Below are 16,743 nucleotides of genomic sequence, written 5' to 3' on the forward strand. Positions count from 1 at the left end.
ATTGGGACAGAGGCCACTCCTTGGACATTACCTGCATTATCTGGTCATTGTCGGGAAATGTTTATAACCTTTCCTTCAAACAATAAATGTTGTGTTTGTATTTATATTGTAAGCAACCTTCCACATCTGACTGATCACTTATGCAAAATAGGTCAATCCGTGGCAAATCAGGTTCTTTTGGCTGTACAGCTGTAACTAGAATGGCAAAGCACAATAGCCAAAAATAATAACACCCGTATCTGGGTCTTTGCTACTTGACTCCAAACAACAATCCGACGACGGTTATGTCAGGGGAAAACAGGATGAAGCTGTATAACCTGAAGTTATTTATTCTTTGCCTGTGAAGCAAAAACATGTGAATGTATGTAGAACATGTGGCTACCATAAAAATTAAGATGATTTTATATATGTGTGTGTATACAGTATATATATATAAAATTTGTTTATTTAATAGGTGTTGGAATGCCTGTAGGAATGGTGTTTGTTTCGAGTTTCAGTGGTAAGACTGTGTTTTCTAAAGCGAAAGTATTACGTTTTAGCTTAATGATAAACTATAGGGAAGGGCATAATGCGTCCCTTTGTGTTTATCTTGTGACAATGCAGTGAGATCACGGCAGTAAAAATCCACCCCTCCCTTCCTTTCCTGTATTTCTCTGGCACAGACGATAACGTTTCCCGTAAACTCACCCGCTAGACAGGTATGTTGACCTTGAAGGAGGTCTAACTATGTGTGCATGTGCGTGTCGGGCTTTTGGTTGAGAGTGTTTGACACGGCAGGTGGATTAACAGGTCTAGCAATGGCCTTGTATCAGAGCAATTTCTGGTGTTCATCAGCATTGTGCAGCACCTTTTGTCAACTTTTTTTTAAAAATTCAGAAATCACAATTATTGATCCGACCAACTATTTGGTCTGGCACTTCACTTTTGTAAATGTACCGGTATGTAAAAAATGTTCAATACAACTCGGTGGCAAGATAAAAACAAACGTGCAGCTGTACTGTGTAAATCAACAGCATAAGAGGGAGTCTGGTGCACTAATTGAGAGCATTCATTCATTCATTCATCTTCCGAGCCGCTTGATCCTCACCAGGGTCGGGGGGGGTGCTGGAGCCTATCCCAGCTGTCTTCGGGCGTAGGCGGGGGACACCCTGAATCGGTTGCCAGCCAATCACAGGGCACACAGAGACGAACCACCACCCACGCTCACACTCACACCAAGGGACAAGCGCCCAATCAGCCTGCCATGCATGTTTTTGGAATGTGGGAGGAAACCGGAGCACCCGGAGAAAACCCACGCAGGCCCAGGGAGAACATGCAAACTCCACTCAGGGAGGCTGGAGCTGGAATCGAACCCGGTACCTCTGCACTGTGAAGCCGACGTGCTAACCACTGGACTACCGGGCCGCTATAATAATAATCATCATTTAAAAATAATAATAATACTGCATATAAAATGTTGCAATTAAACAATCTTATTACTGGGAAATGTCAAAGAATAATCTATTGATGTACCCCATGACAAGATAGTGGTGGGAGTAAGTCACAAGCCTCAAGCAAGTCCCAAGTCACTGTGGGGAAAAAATAAATAAATGCAGGCTGCCACCAAATTTCAAGGAACTCAGTCAGTCAGTCAAGTCATAAAATCTTTCTCAGTCACAGCATATGTTAATGGAATAAAATATTTTCTTTTCTTTCTTTAATATTTCCCCTCCGTGAGCCGTCACCTTACCGTGGTGGAGGGGTTTGTGTGTCCCAATGATCCTAGGAGCTAAGTTGTCTGGGGCTTTATGCCCCTGGCAGGGTCACCCATGGCAAACAGGTCCTAGGTGAGGTACCAGACAAAGCACGGCTCACAAAGCCCCTTATGACAAATAAAATCGATGATACCCAGTTTCCCTTGCCCGGACGCGGGTCACCGGGGCCCCCCTCTGGAGCCAGGCCTGGAGGTGGGGCTCGTTGGCGAGCGCCTGGTGGCCGGGCCTACACCCATGGGGCCCAGCCGGGCTCAGCCCGAAGAGGCAACGTGGGTCCCCCTTCTCATGGTCTCACCACCCGTGGGAGGGGTCAAAGGGGTCGGGTGCAATGCGAGCTGGGCGGCAGCCAAAGGCGGGGACCCTGGCGGTCCGATCCTCGGCTGCAGAAGCTAGCTCTTGGGACATGGAATGTCACCTCTCTGGCAGGGAAGGAGCCCGAACTGGTGTGTGAGGCAGAGAAGTTCCGACTGGATATAGTCGGACTTGACTCCACACACAGCCTAGGTTCTGGTACCAGTCCTCTCGAGAGGGGTTGGACTCTCTTTCACTCTGGAGTTGCTCACGGTGAGAGGCGCAGAGCAGGTGTGGGCATACTTATTGCCCCCCGGCTCAGTGCCTGCACATTGGGGTTCACACCGGTGGACGAGATGGTTGCATCCCTCCGCCTGCGGGTGGGGGGACGGGTCCTGACTGTTGTTTGTGCATATGCACCAAACAGCAGCTCAGCATACCCACCCTTTTTGGAGTCCTTGGAGGGTGTGCTGGAGAGTACTCCTGCTGGGGACTCCCTTGTTCTACTGGGGGACTTCAATGCTCACGTGGGCAATGAAAGTGAGACCTGTAGGGGCGTGATTGGGAGGAACGGCTCCCCCGATCAGAACTCGAGTGGTGTTTTGTTATTGGACTTCTGTGCTCGTCACGGACTGTCCATAACAAACACTTTGTTCAAACATCAGGGTGTCCACATGTGCACTTGGCACCAGGACACCCTAGGCCGTAGTTCGATGATCGACTTTGTAGTTGTATCATCGGATTTGCGGCCGCATGTTCTGGACACTCGGGTGAAGAGAGGGGCGGAGCTGTCAACTGATCACCACCTGGTGGTGAGTAGGCTCCGATGGTGGGGGAAGATGCCGGTCCGTCCTGGCAGACCCAAACGTATTGTGAGGGTTTGTTGGGAGCGTCTGGCGGAATCCCCTGTCAGAAGGAGTTTCAACTCCCACCTCCGACAGAGCTTTTCCCATGTTCCGGGGGAGACGGGGGACATTGAGTCCGAGTGGACCATGTTCCGTGCCTCTATTGTTGAGGCGGCCAATCTGAGTTGTGGCCGTAAGGTGGTTGGCGCCTGTCGTGGCGGCAACCCTCGTACTCGCTGGTGGACACCAGCAGTAAGGGATACCGTCAAGCTGAAGAAGGAGTCCTATCGAGCCTTTATGGCCTGTGGGACCCCAGAGGCAGCTGACGGGTACCGACTGGCCAAGCGGAACGCAGCTACGGTGGTCGCCGAGGCAAAAACCAGAGCATGGGAAGAGTTCGGTGAGGCCATGGAAGCCGACTTCCGGACGGCTTCGAGGAAATTCTGGTCCACCATCCGACGTCTCAGGAGGGGGAAGCAGTGCACCACGAACACTGTGTACAGTGGGGATGGGGCGCTGCTGACTTCGACTCGGGACGTTGTGAACCGGTGGGCAGAGTACTTCGAAGACCTCCTCAACTCCACCAACATGCCTTCCTTGGAGGAAGCAGAGCCTGGGGACTCTGAGGTGGGCTCTCCTATCTCTGTGGTTGAAGTCACCGATGTGGTTAAAAAGCTCCTCGGTGGCAAGGCCCCAGGGGTGGATGAGATCCGCCCGGAGTTCCTCAAGGTTCTGGATGTTGTGGGGCTGTCCTGGTTGACACGCCTCTGCAACATCGCGTGGTCAACGGGGAGAGTGCCTCTGGATTGGCAGACCGGGGTGGTAGTCCCTCTTTTTAAAAAGGGGGACCGGAGGGTGTGTTCCAACTACAGAGGGATCACACTCCTCAGCCTCCCTGGTAAGGTCTATTCAGGGGTGCTGAACAGGAGGGTCCGTCAGGAAGTCGAGCCTCAGATTGAGGAGGAGCAGTGTGGTTTTCGTCCCGGCCGTGGAACAGTGGACCAGCTCTACACCCTTAGCAGGGTTCTCGAGGGTATGTGGGAATTCGCCCAACCAGTCTACATGTGTTTTGTGGACTTGGAGAAGGCGTTTGACCGTGTCCGTCGGGGAGTTCTGTGGGGGGTGCTTCGTGGGTATGGTGTACCGAACCCCCTGATACGGGATGTTCGGTCACTATACCACCGATGTCAGAGTTTGGTCCGCATTGCCGGCAGTAAGTCGGAATCGTTTCCAGTGAGGGTAGGACTCCGCCAAGGCTGCCCTTTGTCACCGATTCTGTTCATAACCTTCATGGACAGAATCTCTAGGCGCAGCCGAAGCGTTGAGAGGGTACGTTTTGGTGGCCTCAGTATGTCATCCCTGCTTTTTGCAGATGATGTGGTGCTGTTGGCTCCTTCAAACGGGGCTCTCCAACTCTCACTGGAGCGTTTCGCAGCCGAGTGTGAAGCGGTTGGGATGAAAATCAGCACCTCCAAATCTGAAACCATGGTCCTCAGTCGGAAAAGGGTGGAGTGCCCCCTCCAGGTCGGGGGGGAGATCTTGCCCCAAGTGGAGGAGTTTAAGTATCTTGGGGTCTTGTTCACGAGTGAGGGCAGGAGGGAGCGAGAGATCGACAGGCGGATCGGTGCAGCGTCTGCTGTGATGCGGACGTTGTATCGGTCTGTCGTGGTGAAGAAGGAGCTGAGGCAAAGGGCGAAGCTCTCAATTTACCGGTCGATCTACGTTCCAACCCTCATCTATGGTCACGAGCTATGGGTCGTGACCGAAAGAACGAGATCCCGGATACAAGCGGCCGAAATGAGTTTTCTCCGCAGGGTGTCCGGGCTCTCCCTTAGAGATAAGGTGAGAAGCTCGGTCATCCGGGAGGGGCTCCGAGTCGAGCCGCTTCTCCTCCACATCGAGAGGAGCCAGATGAGGTGGCTTGGGCATCTGATTCGGATGCCTCCTGAACGCCTCCCTGGTGAGGTGTTCCGGGCATGTCCCACCGGGAGGAGACCCCGAGGAAGACCCAGGACACGCTGGAGAGACTATGTCACCCAGCTGGCCTGGGAACGCCTCGGGATCCCCCGGGGAGAGCTGGAAGAAGTAGCTGGGGAGAGGGAAGTCTGGGCTTCCCTGCTAAAGCTGTTGCCCCCGCGACCCGGCCCCGGATGAGCGGTAGAAGATGGATGGATGGATGGAATATTTTCTTTAAGCATACTACAAAAAAGATACATTATTGCTAAAAAATATATTAACATTTACTGGACATTCCTAAAAATGAAATGAAATGAATGCCTATCCTTAGAGGTCAACTGAAGTAATTTTAGAAAATCCAAAATGAAATAATAAAACAAACCCGGAAGTGTGACGTCACTTTAAGACACCACTCGTGGGGCTCACTTTGTAAAGTGTACAAAGCCAGTCAGATATCAATTTGGAAGGAAGGTTTTCAATTTATCTGAGGATGCGGAAAAACAGAGGCCCTCAAAGTGCTTGAATTAAAGAACGCTCGTCGACACCGGCGTGAAATTCATTCACCTTGCGAGAATGAAACTGTATCCTTCCAATTTTCTAGTCCATTTACGTGCCCTATTCTTTTCTTTTGGCCATCCAAATAATTGTTTGCCTGAATGTGAACAGTGTATCGCCACACACCGCCAATGCATTTCGCCGAATAATTTGACAACAAAGAGCAGTGAGCGTGACAATCAACAATGCAGTACAATGACCGCCGACTCAGCATTCTGTAAATGACGTCACTCGCCAGAGATTGCCGAACAATAGCATTTTCGTTGCTTAGCGTGTTGCTATGGCTCTAACTATGAATCTGGGTGAGTTGCAAAAAAAAAAAAAAAAAAAAGAAGAAAAAAACCCCTTTCAAAACTATGCTCAAAATAGTTTTGGCTCCAAGTATTACTCAAAGGATGGTTGGCCAAGTTTACTTCACTCTTGACCTTTAAATTATTTCGAATTATCCATGTTATGTTTTTCATGCCAATGTTTATATATGAGTGGCACAATAAATGTACTGAGAAACACAGAAATATGCTGAATGGGGAGTAAACCTGGATAATTGTCAGATTTTCAGATATAAAAACCGTCTGTGTTTTTTCTCATGCCACTCTGTTACCCAAATCGAAATTACATGCATAAAAGGGTCAATGAAAGGCATCAACTTTGTGCACTTTTGTACTTCACAGGTTGTTGCTTTTTGAAGTTGACGTGCATCAGTTTACGGGAGCGCTGTCACATTAAATATGGTGGACACACTCACGAGCAGTGAACTACCGTTTTATGGACTCTATGTCGGAAAACGACTCCAGTTGGGACTTTGTGTATCGATGGCTATGCTTGAATAAAGATCAAGATTCAAGATTACAGGTGCCTAATCTGTCACTTTATTGACTTCTCACTGCAGTACTGACGAATTATTTGACCAACTAAACTTTGGAGTTTACCTGGCTCGCTTAGGTTCAGAGAACTCTTCTGTGTCACACAAATGAAAGGAACCGCCAATATTGTCTCACTTTTCTTCAAGTTCCAAACCTTGCACGTTGCGATTGTCTTTTTTCCGGTTTCACCAAAACAATCATTCTTGAATCTAAAACTCACTCGTTTTCACTCTGTACAGCCGCATGGCTCAGCGGTAATTTGATAATCTCCCAACTCACAGGTCATAGGAATTATCCTCTGCCCCTGTGACGATGTGGAAGTGTTCTTGAGTAAGACACTGAAGCTCCTGTGCTTCCTGATACCATGTCATCAGGAGGTAAATGAGGAGTCAGTGTGAAGCTCTATGAGCGCACTGTAAGTGGAAAAGTGCTTTAGAAATGAAAGACCGTTTACCACAATTGACTTCTAGTAACCACTTTGCTTCTTTTGCGTTGAGTTGTTGTTTCGGTGCATATAAGCTGCTTTCGATGTGTAGATGGCTTCACGTCATGATTGAATTGAAAGCGGGGGGCATGATTATGCGATCGGAAATGCCACAAGCAAAAGGAACAGTTTGGATAGTTTTCACACACCATCCCACACCTGGTCACGTTACCTAGCTGGGTCTGAATGTTCACATGATCACATTCGGCTATCTTTTACTCGTCCTAAACCAATGTTCGTATTGCTAGCTAAACTGTAAGGTTAGCTTACCTGTCCATGGGTGTTGTAATGACGAAGGAAATTCTCGTTGTGTATTTCTTCTGTGAGATGCCGAACATGTGTTTTGCATCCTATGTTTTACACAGGGGGGTCTAAATCATTTTTGTCGCGGGCCACATTGTAGTTCCGGTTTCCCTTGAAGGGCTTGTTATGAATTTTGGGAAACCATATCAATGTTTAATCCCCTCCACATCTTACATACCTAGCGCACAACAAATTGATGAATAACTAGTTTTAAAATCAGAAGTCAAGAATAGTGACTGTTATTGTGGATTACATGTGACAATTTGATATTTTGTTCTGACTTTAGCAAGCATCATGGAACTTGACATGCTTGATTTGTTTTTGCGGGCCACATAAAATGATGTGGCGGGCCAGATCTGGCCCACAGGCCTTGACTTTGACACACGTGTTTTACACCGTCACCAAGAAAATAATTCAAATTAATGATCCCCGGACTTGCTCCAATGCTTTTGATGTTTACATCGCTCCTTCACACCAACAAGTGAAACTGACTAGGCTGCCAGGTTGATGTGACTGGAACAAAATTTTTATTTTCTTTCTTGCTTTCTTTCCTTCCTAAAAAGGCAAACTGTGTTAAAATGCTAATTTCAAACTATAAAAACAATGACCTTTCAAATCATATAGTTCAAATCCAAGGCAAGTCACTTAGATACCAAGTCCGAAGTCAAGTCAAGCTGTTCCCAAAGCGTAAGTCCTAAAAATAGCAATTCGAGTGAACATTTAACATTTGGTCCCACACAGACAGATATCAGTCACGCACGAACGTTTGGTTCGAAAGGCAGTGTTGCAGTGCATACCTCACAGTGTGGGCCTGTGATTGCCCTGGCCAGGTTTTCTTATGTAAATGTCACTCAATTTTTTTCTGCAGTAGTAGTTAGGAATATATTTATGCAATTCTATCCTGAGAGTGTCGAGGGCAACACATCTCACTCATGCAACTCATGAGATTTTTACGAGACTCTTTGTGTTTTCATCTATGTGTGCCCTGCGATTGGCTGGCAAACCGTTCAAGGTGTACCCCACCTACTGCCCGAAGACAGTTGGAATTGGCTCCAGCACGCCCATGACCCTCGTGAGGATAAGAGAATTCGAAAATTGATTGATGCATGGATGTTTGTGTCTTTATCGTAATGCGCTGGCTGACCAGCGCAATCTGGAAGTCTTTGATAACAATTGTGTCCGCCGTATTCTCCACCGCCGCCGTGTAGTGAAGTTTGTGTATTCTACAGGATGGGTGTACTTTCATGAATGTATTTCTAGTTGATGGCCAGTGCATGAACCTTTTCAGTTTTTATGGGCCACATTAAATGAGATGGCGAGCCACATCTGGCCCACAGGCTTTGATTTTGACATGTAAGTGGGTGGATGAGTCACTAGTTTGTGGTTTCTGCATTATTTGAACCTTTTGCTGAAGTTTGTCTATTTTGGTCGTGAAAGTCTCAATTTTTATTTTCTAAAATAAATTGGGACATGGGAAGTTAGAGTTGAGTGAAATACACGAACACACACAAACACGCACGCATTCACTAGATGCTTCATCTAGTGCCAATTAGATGACTCTTCACTGCCAATTTCCTGACTTTGTTTCTTACTTCTATTGTGCAGGGCCTTTATTTGTTTATTTAATGCATTACAATTTCAAAATAACTGGCCAAAAGTCGGATATTTGACTGCCTTGCAATGTCAGTGCTCTGGAAACAGACAGATCTGTTCTGTCAATTAGGCCTGATTCTAATCACAATGCACTGATCGATGACAAGTACAGACCTACTTTGCAAACACACCCTAATCTGGCTTGCCCATTAGACAATATAGTTGGTTAGTAAGAGCCCCGCAGATTCTAAGGGGCATCCCAAAAAATTGGGTGAAAATTGACCTTCAATATCAAATGAATATACTACTGTCCATTCATTTCAAGTCAAAATATTTCTACTTGAAGCAACAGCAAAGAGAAATTAATTGAAATTCATATCACCAATTCATTAAATAACCAAAGAGGAGCCATCAGTAGTTTGAAATCAGTTTAACGGCCTGGGGCATAAAAGGCAATATCGCCAGCCACAGCTGACAGTAAGTAACCTGGAAGTAAACAAGCAACTACTGAATGGGACAAAGGTTTCATGAAGGTATTGCTCCAATGGAACAGAACTGAATAATCTCAAACCCCAAAGAGGCATCCAGTAAAACACTCATTTGAGGCCCATTTCCTGTGTACGCAGAAGGCATGCATGTTGTGAATGAACATTTGAGTGTTCTTGAATCAACTCTTTCTCGTTACTGCATACTTTTGGATTTATGATGGCAATTATACTTCAAATGGTATGAAATATGAAAGAACATACATTTTAGTCAGATATTTCATATTACTGGGGAAAATTAACAATGACAGCCTCTCTTGCTGTGGAGAAATGTACACAATGACTTCATCTAAGGCTGGAGCGTGATGACATAACAAATTGTAATACCTGTATGTGTTTTAGTTTTCTGTTACTACTTCCAATGAGAACAGCATATGCTCTGGTACTATTTTTTTATATATATCATCAGAACCTTACATCTAATTGCAGTGCACCCAATGCACTTCATGCACCTCCATGCCAGTGACTGGCGAAATGAATAAATCTTCTTTATGAACTGTCAAACTTAACTACTGAATGTCAAAATAAATGAAGACAAAAAGAAAACATTGCTTCACGATTGAGTAATATCCAGATGAAGTCTTCCCCACGGATGAGTGAGTGACTTTCCAAAAGAAAGATATATCATACACGTTTACAATAACTTGACAAGTAATCTTCAGCATGGGAACGCGAACATGCTGTCCAATTTAAACCAAACCCGAATTAATTGTTCGACTTCTGTTTGTGGGACTGCCGCAAGTCTCGGAAAACTCTCCAGCTACTCCAGAATGCTGCTGCTGAGGACAGTCTTCTAAAAAAATGGGACAAAAATCAAGATTGGTTTGCCTTTCCTGAACAAGAAAAAGTCAAAAGGTCAAAATACAGGCTTTGTGTCTGGACAGTGATGAAAATAATAATTTAATGCGATTCAAAACTTTGATGTCCGAGATTCTGCAGCAAAGGCATTGCAGTGCCACCTTTTTTTCCACCCGTATGCTCCTCCCAGCAATCATGCAAAAGTACATTTTTAGTACCCTGTGAAATTAGTGTATCAATGAAAAGGAAAGTAAAAGTGTCACACCCAGTATTTCCCAAGATAAATTTGGCAGAAGCATGAGGTTGATTATCAAGCAGTACAAAAGTATATTTTAAAGTATTTTAAAGTTCATCAGTATTGTCAATAAGTTTGTTATTTTTGAGTCATCATTAATTAATTACTTTCAGTCTTCTGGTTTGACCAGAACAAGGTGTAATCTTTCAATTCTAAAATAACAAGCAACAAAACCTCATGAGAAAAAATCATGGTAGAATGAATAAAAATGACTATGTGCTTTGGTCCAAATTTAGAACCTCTTGATAATGATTTCGTCCAGTAAATATATAAAAGATTTCCGTCCCACGTTTCAAGACCGGGCGGCACGGTGGACAGCTGGTTATCGCGTCTGCCTCACAGTGCAGAAGTGCAGGCTTCGAGTCTGGCTCCGGCCTTCCTCTGTGGAGTTTCCATGTTCTCCCCGTGCCTGCATGGGTTTTCTCCGGGTACTCTGGTTTCCTCCCACATTTCCAAAACATGCATGGCAGGTTAATGGAACACTCTCAATTGTCCCTCAGTGTGAGCGTGAGCGTGGATGGATGTTCGTCTATGTGTGCCCTGCGATTGGCTGGCAACCAGTTCAGGGGGTACCCCAAGGACAGCTTGGATAGGCTCCAGCACACCCCATGACCCTTCAGAGGGTAAGCAGATCAGAAAATTGATGGATGGGTGTTTCTAGACAACATGGTCAATGCATTTATTTTATTGTTTTCACACCAATATGTTTCAGAATTGGTCCATAATTAACTTGTGGTATCTGACTTGATCCCATCATCCTCCTCATTTTAAGTGTCACCAAATCCCCCAAATAGGTACTCAGTTGTCAACAAACCAGGCAGTGCTTTTATTCAACAATTCATTGTTTTCATTGTTGCGCACTAACACAGCTTTAGAAATACATTGAAAAACAGGTAATATAGACAAATATAAACGGTATAAAAATGAAATAAATACAAAATTTCAACCTTCAGGACATATCAAGAAGAGTCCCTCCTCCCCTGTAGTGCACATACAATGATCCAGAATTGTGGAGGCATGATGCAATGACGATCATAAAAAAAGAGTATAACTGATTTTTTTTTTAATTCTGAGAGCTAAACCAGATGTAAATTGTGCGATAGAATTACCACTCATTTTTCTTTAAAACACTGTGTAAAACACTTACTAATATATGACACCAAAAATGTCGTGTACGTGGTTACAATCATTTTATCAATTTTCTCGACCAGTTGTCCTCGTTGGGGTCACAGGCTGCAGCCTATCCCAGGTACACATGGCAGCAATATTACTTATACTTAAGAATTCCCACTTTTCTAAGTCTTAAAAAAAATCTGAATTTCAATGCAAGAGAACAAAACAATATCCATTTCAGTTACTTCAAACGACTCTTTGATGACAATCAATTACATACACGACATAACATTAAAATTGGTTCACAAAACCTACTAGAGCCCACAACACTGGCTTACATTTTCTTTAACACCTTCCCTCGAAAAGGAAGTTAGTGTCTTAACATTTGGGCAGCAAGATCTTCTCCATGACAGGATAAGCAGGTAAGTCAAGTTCTGAACGACTTTGGCTTTTTCGTTTCAACTGCCATGAAGAATTTAGATGCCCATTCCAATCTCTTCAACTTTCCAACCACTGGAATTCTTTCCAAACTTGTACACCAGCCGCCGTCCATCAACCCGCTCAAGGATTTCTCGTTTATAGTAGTACCTATGGATGGAAGACATCAATAAGTCCATTTTTAGTATGCAGCCCACTTCCTCTAAAATGTATTTTTTTTCCACACAGAATTGGGACAGGGGTGTTATGTATGCTTGTCATGAAAATGCGTGCAGGTAATAAACTGGATTGGCCACGATCAATGTGGTAGTCTAGATATCGCATCAAAACGCTTCAATGTTGCATACTGACCTCATAGCACGACTGAGTTTCTCGTATGTCATGCTGCTGTTCTTCTTCTTCTGGCCCCACATTTGAGCCACAGCCTCCGATTTGAGGAACTTGAAAACACCCTCATGGCGATCTTCCCATTTCATCAGGCCCTGGTTCTTCTCTGGGTGAATCAGAATATCTCTGATGAACTCCCAAAGATGAGTGCCCCGAGGTGCTGCAGACAAGGCACACGGCACTGTGAGCTAGACTCAATGTGTAGGCAAGCGAATTTGTGTACAGGTCGAATAAGATAAACCAAATCCGATACATGTGTTATTAAAATCTGAAGATGCTATTGCTTATTCCCAAATCGTATTCTTACCGTGTTTACTTTTCTTTGACGTGTCATAAATGCTGTGATCCCTGCTGACTTTAGGAGGTCGCCCCCGAGGTCGTTTAATTTGTGACTCTGCTTTCTCCTTCTTAATCAGTGTCTCTGTCACCCAAACAGGACATGTTCAGATGTTTATTGAAAACTACTCACACTATGGAGGAATTCAAACAAATCTCACGGTTTTCAACTCACTTGAAATCACAGGGTAGGAGAACTCTGGGTCAGATTCTCCACTGCCAGACTCTGGTGAGCCAAGGTTCGAGAAGCCAAATGGGCCACCTGATGAAATATAACACAGAAGTTAAGGGTTGAATTGTAGACCCTTAAATTTATTTCCACAGGTAGATGTATAAATAAAATAATGAACTACTGACTATTGGATGAGGTGCTCCACTCGCTATCAGACTGATTATCAGACAGATACCCGTCTTGCAGAGGTGTCATGGCCCCCATGGTCAGGCTGAGCAGATCGCAATTGTCACCATTGTCGAACTCCATTTTGCTGACCGAGTCTTCACCTGTTTTATGGAACAAAGCACCTTTAGGATTTTGACCTCCAGATACTAAAATTTACAAACACTTTTCAAACTCTTGTACCTTGACCAAATTTGACGGTGCTGATAAGGGGGAAGGTTAGGTTGTCTGGGAGGTTTAGGTTGTGCAAGAACCTATCCAGGAGTTGGCAGGTTTCGTTTAGCTCTGGTACCGATAGGCTCGTCAGTTCTAGGAAGAAAAAGAAAATCCCTTTTACTCAGCGTTGCGTTGCTACTCAAAAATGTGAATCTATTCGAGGTTATCTGAAGTGACTGGAATCATATTTTGTGGGAGAAAAATGCAGATTTACCATATTTAGCTTTGTATTCTTGCAGGTTTTGGTGGAGGTGCAGTCCAAGCTGAGGTCCAAACGCCATGATCATCTGGTCCAGGCTCATCTGACAGAAGCTGTGGCCGTCCATGGCACAATAGGACAGAGTCAGGGTACTGGCATCAAACTTGGTGCTGTCAGCTTGGGCACTGATCCACTCCATAACGTTTTCCGCCGTCCAGAAGTGAGGATTCATCTGACCATACCAAAGACCTGTGTAGAGAGGAAGCAGTTACTTCAGCAGTGTAAAAGTGCTCCATTAAAAGGATGATCCCTACACCCTCTGGATTTAACATTAAATATATAATGCTAAGTTTCACTGAGACAGATAGTTGAAAAGAATTGAAATTTGATATAACCTCTGAAACTACATCCTACTGAAAACTTCTGCAATGCGGTGCCAGCTTGGATATTGATTAATACCAATCTGCATCACTCCCAGGTGGGGCTTTATTTCTCTAAGGTCAGAAAAACAAAGAACGAACTGTTTTAGCAACTAGGTGGCACCGCTTGACGCTTAAAATAAGTTAAACATTGACTCTCTGGTAAATGATTAGCAGCAGCGTCTAATTGAGGTCAAAGAAATGTTCCATGAAGTAAGGGCCTGGCTACGTTGAAAATAAGGGATGATGTCTGGTATGAGGAGTGTCACGTGAAAGTACCGATGGTATTTTCAAAATACTATCGGTACATCGTTTGTTTTTGACTCTTATGGTAAACACTAGCCTCATCGCCCAGGCACAAAACACAATTTCCATTGGCGCATTCTCATATACATGTGAAGATCATGTTTCTCTCACCATTGTTGGAGCCGTAGCCCAGGTTGCTGTTTTGCTGATTGTTGATGTTGGGTTGATGAGGCAGAATATCAGGAAGACTGTTCTGGTACATCGTGAAGTTTGCGTTGGTCAGCACGCTACTGAGGCACTGTGATGCCATGGAAAAAAAACAACAACCTGGGAATAATTTAAAAAGTGTACGTGAGTCCCATTTCAAATCTGAACAAATTGCAATTGAAATCTATTCAAATTGAAAATAAAAGTCACTTCTGTCAAGACAGATCCTAACATTCAAATTAAATCCACACTATTTGAATGTATTTTTTACCTTGTGTGTGCCACGGGATGATGCAATACAATTATGATCCAAGAGAACACGACGGATGTGGAGTATTTGGTTTTCTTCTTGATATCTTGGTTGACTAATTTCTCCGTAACGTATAGTCTCTTTGGCAAAAATGCACCTGTTGCCTCGTTCAGCCTGCGAGAAGATTTAATACTCCGGTGCAGTGGTGGGGGTGGTCACAGGTGAGTTCAGGGGAATTCCAGATGAAGTAAGCCACACCTCCAATTCTCCTCATCTCATCCTCCGCTCTAAGCACGTTGATCAACACCTTAAACCTCCCACGTTTTCAAGTATGTCACCAACAATGAGGCTCATTAACATATTTGTGTATCCAATTACACAGAGGGAAAGAAAATGGTTCGTTAAATACACAGTACTCCATTTGATTTTGTCAAGTGGTTGAAACATAATCATCTGGATCGAGATACCTTTTTTAAGTGGACGACGCATCTATTTAGAAAATGTCTCAAGACCCAGATAATTTTATTGTGAGCAACGACCCAACAAAATAAAATGGGATGCATTTCACAAGTCATGTTTTTCGGCTCTCTGCTGTTTGGTAGGAACTTTGCTCACAGCATGTATGATAGCAGTGCTGGATACTGTACACACACACGCACACACACACACACACACACACACACACACACACATATATATATATATTACATATGAGTGTCTGACCTGGCTCTAACTGAGTGACAGTGTGAGCGTGAGAAAGGTTGGCTGTGTGTGTGTGTGTTCCCTGCGACTGCCTCTCAACCAGACTGCCTTTTGCCCGCCCCCATCTCCCAATTACATCAAACAGTACAGGTGGTATTGAAAATGGATTGATGGATGTTTCATGATTTTGTCTTTTTCACATACACGACGTAATTTATTCTGCCACTTTTGCATGATGAAAATGTCACTGCTGGAATTGTCGGTAGAGCTGGATAGTTTTATCAACCCGATTTTCAACATGTATTTCGTATAGTCGTTGCTATTTTTGGTGTGCAATACAAGTACTGTGGTGCTAAGAATAATAATAAGAGAGACCTTGTGTGTTCAGTGTTTATATTGATTGCCACGCATACCTACGTTTATCTCCATGCGCAAACATAACTGACTTCTTCTGATTACTGTATCGGGTCTGACTGTGTGTTCAGTGTTGTAATGTTGATCCTGGCATTGTGACTTACAGTTTCTAATTGACGTTTAAACGCATTTTTGAGATCCGTGCCAAGTTTAGTTGCACAGGCCAAAACAAACCGTACCAGTGCAACAGCTTTTTGACTCAGTCGTCAGGTTAGTGAGCTGTATGTCATGTTTCTGGGAAATGTAATATTACATTTGTTCGGTTGCAAAGGCATCTGGAGAGCAAAGATACAATGACATTAAAATAAATAAATTGTAAAAAAAGAAGAAAAAAGAAACTTTCAGGGGTGTGTTCTGGTGTTATATTAAGCACAGTTGCAGGTTTCTGGAAGGGTTCCATACGCTCCGGAGGTTTAATGTTGCTCATTGGTGATACCTAGTGGTGACTGATCAACACCTTCTCTACTCCTGCTTCTGCTCCTGAAATCAACATTTGTTTTGATGCATTTCATCATCATCACTGTTTGATTATCAATCATGGATGAACCAAACCATATGTCACCCCCTCTATCGAGTCATCCATATATTAAAACATGGATACTGTTATTTGTGTCCATTAAGCTAAAATAGCATAATAAAGAAACAGTTGCTGCAAAAAATAGGTCAAGTTGTTCCACATCCGACGGAAACCGCTGCCTTTTTTTTCCCATCACGATGGCAATGCCATGAAGAGCAAGAGAGATCGTACAAACATGCTATGTACCGGTATATGTACTGTATATACAATCTCAACAAAATAAAATACACAGTCTAAATAAAGATCATAAAAATGTATGGATCATTTTCTTCTTTCCTCCAATGTATTGTGTGTCAATTGGCTGTGTAGCGAAAGACTGGTTTGCACATCCACCAAGCAGTTGGTGGGTTCCAACACAAGCTCTGGCCTTCCTGTGTGGGGAGGTTGCATGTTCCTTTTGCGCCTGTGTTCCAAAAACATGCATGTTAGCCTAATTGAAGGCCATTTCCTAAATTGTCTATAGGTAGAGTTGAATGTTTTTCTATATGTGCCCTGTAATTAGATGACAACCTTTTTCTGGGTGGACCCTGCCCCTTGTCCAAGTCGGCTATTAGCTCTAA

The 16,743-nt window shown here is 44.1% G+C and overlaps 1 protein-coding gene across 2 annotated transcripts; it reads right to left on the reverse strand.

Annotated features, from left to right (window-relative positions):
- Positions 1 to 11,084: 11,084 nt before the first annotated feature.
- elf3 (E74-like factor 3 (ets domain transcription factor, epithelial-specific)) lies at positions 11,085 to 14,741 on the reverse strand. 2 transcript variants are annotated; one of them, XM_052075212.1, is made up of 9 exons: positions 14,512 to 14,741; positions 14,205 to 14,331; positions 13,384 to 13,617; positions 13,137 to 13,262; positions 12,914 to 13,057; positions 12,732 to 12,818; positions 12,528 to 12,641; positions 12,185 to 12,380; positions 11,085 to 11,983 (listed from the first exon to the last, which is right to left on the reverse strand). In XM_052075212.1, exons 2-9 carry the CDS (start codon positions 14,293 to 14,295, stop codon positions 11,872 to 11,874), a joined length of 1,104 nt encoding a protein of 367 aa, XP_051931172.1. In that variant the 5' UTR covers positions 14,296 to 14,331; positions 14,512 to 14,741; the 3' UTR covers positions 11,085 to 11,871. The 2 variants fall into 2 exon arrangements, with proteins under 2 accessions (XP_051931172.1, XP_051931171.1); XM_052075211.1 differs by having other exon boundaries at positions 14,205 to 14,360.
- Positions 14,742 to 16,743: the final 2,002 nt, after the last annotated feature.

This window comes from Hippocampus zosterae, chromosome 9 (genome assembly GCF_025434085.1).
Source record: "Hippocampus zosterae strain Florida chromosome 9, ASM2543408v3, whole genome shotgun sequence".
NCBI classification, from domain to species: domain Eukaryota; kingdom Metazoa; phylum Chordata; class Actinopteri; order Syngnathiformes; family Syngnathidae; genus Hippocampus; species Hippocampus zosterae.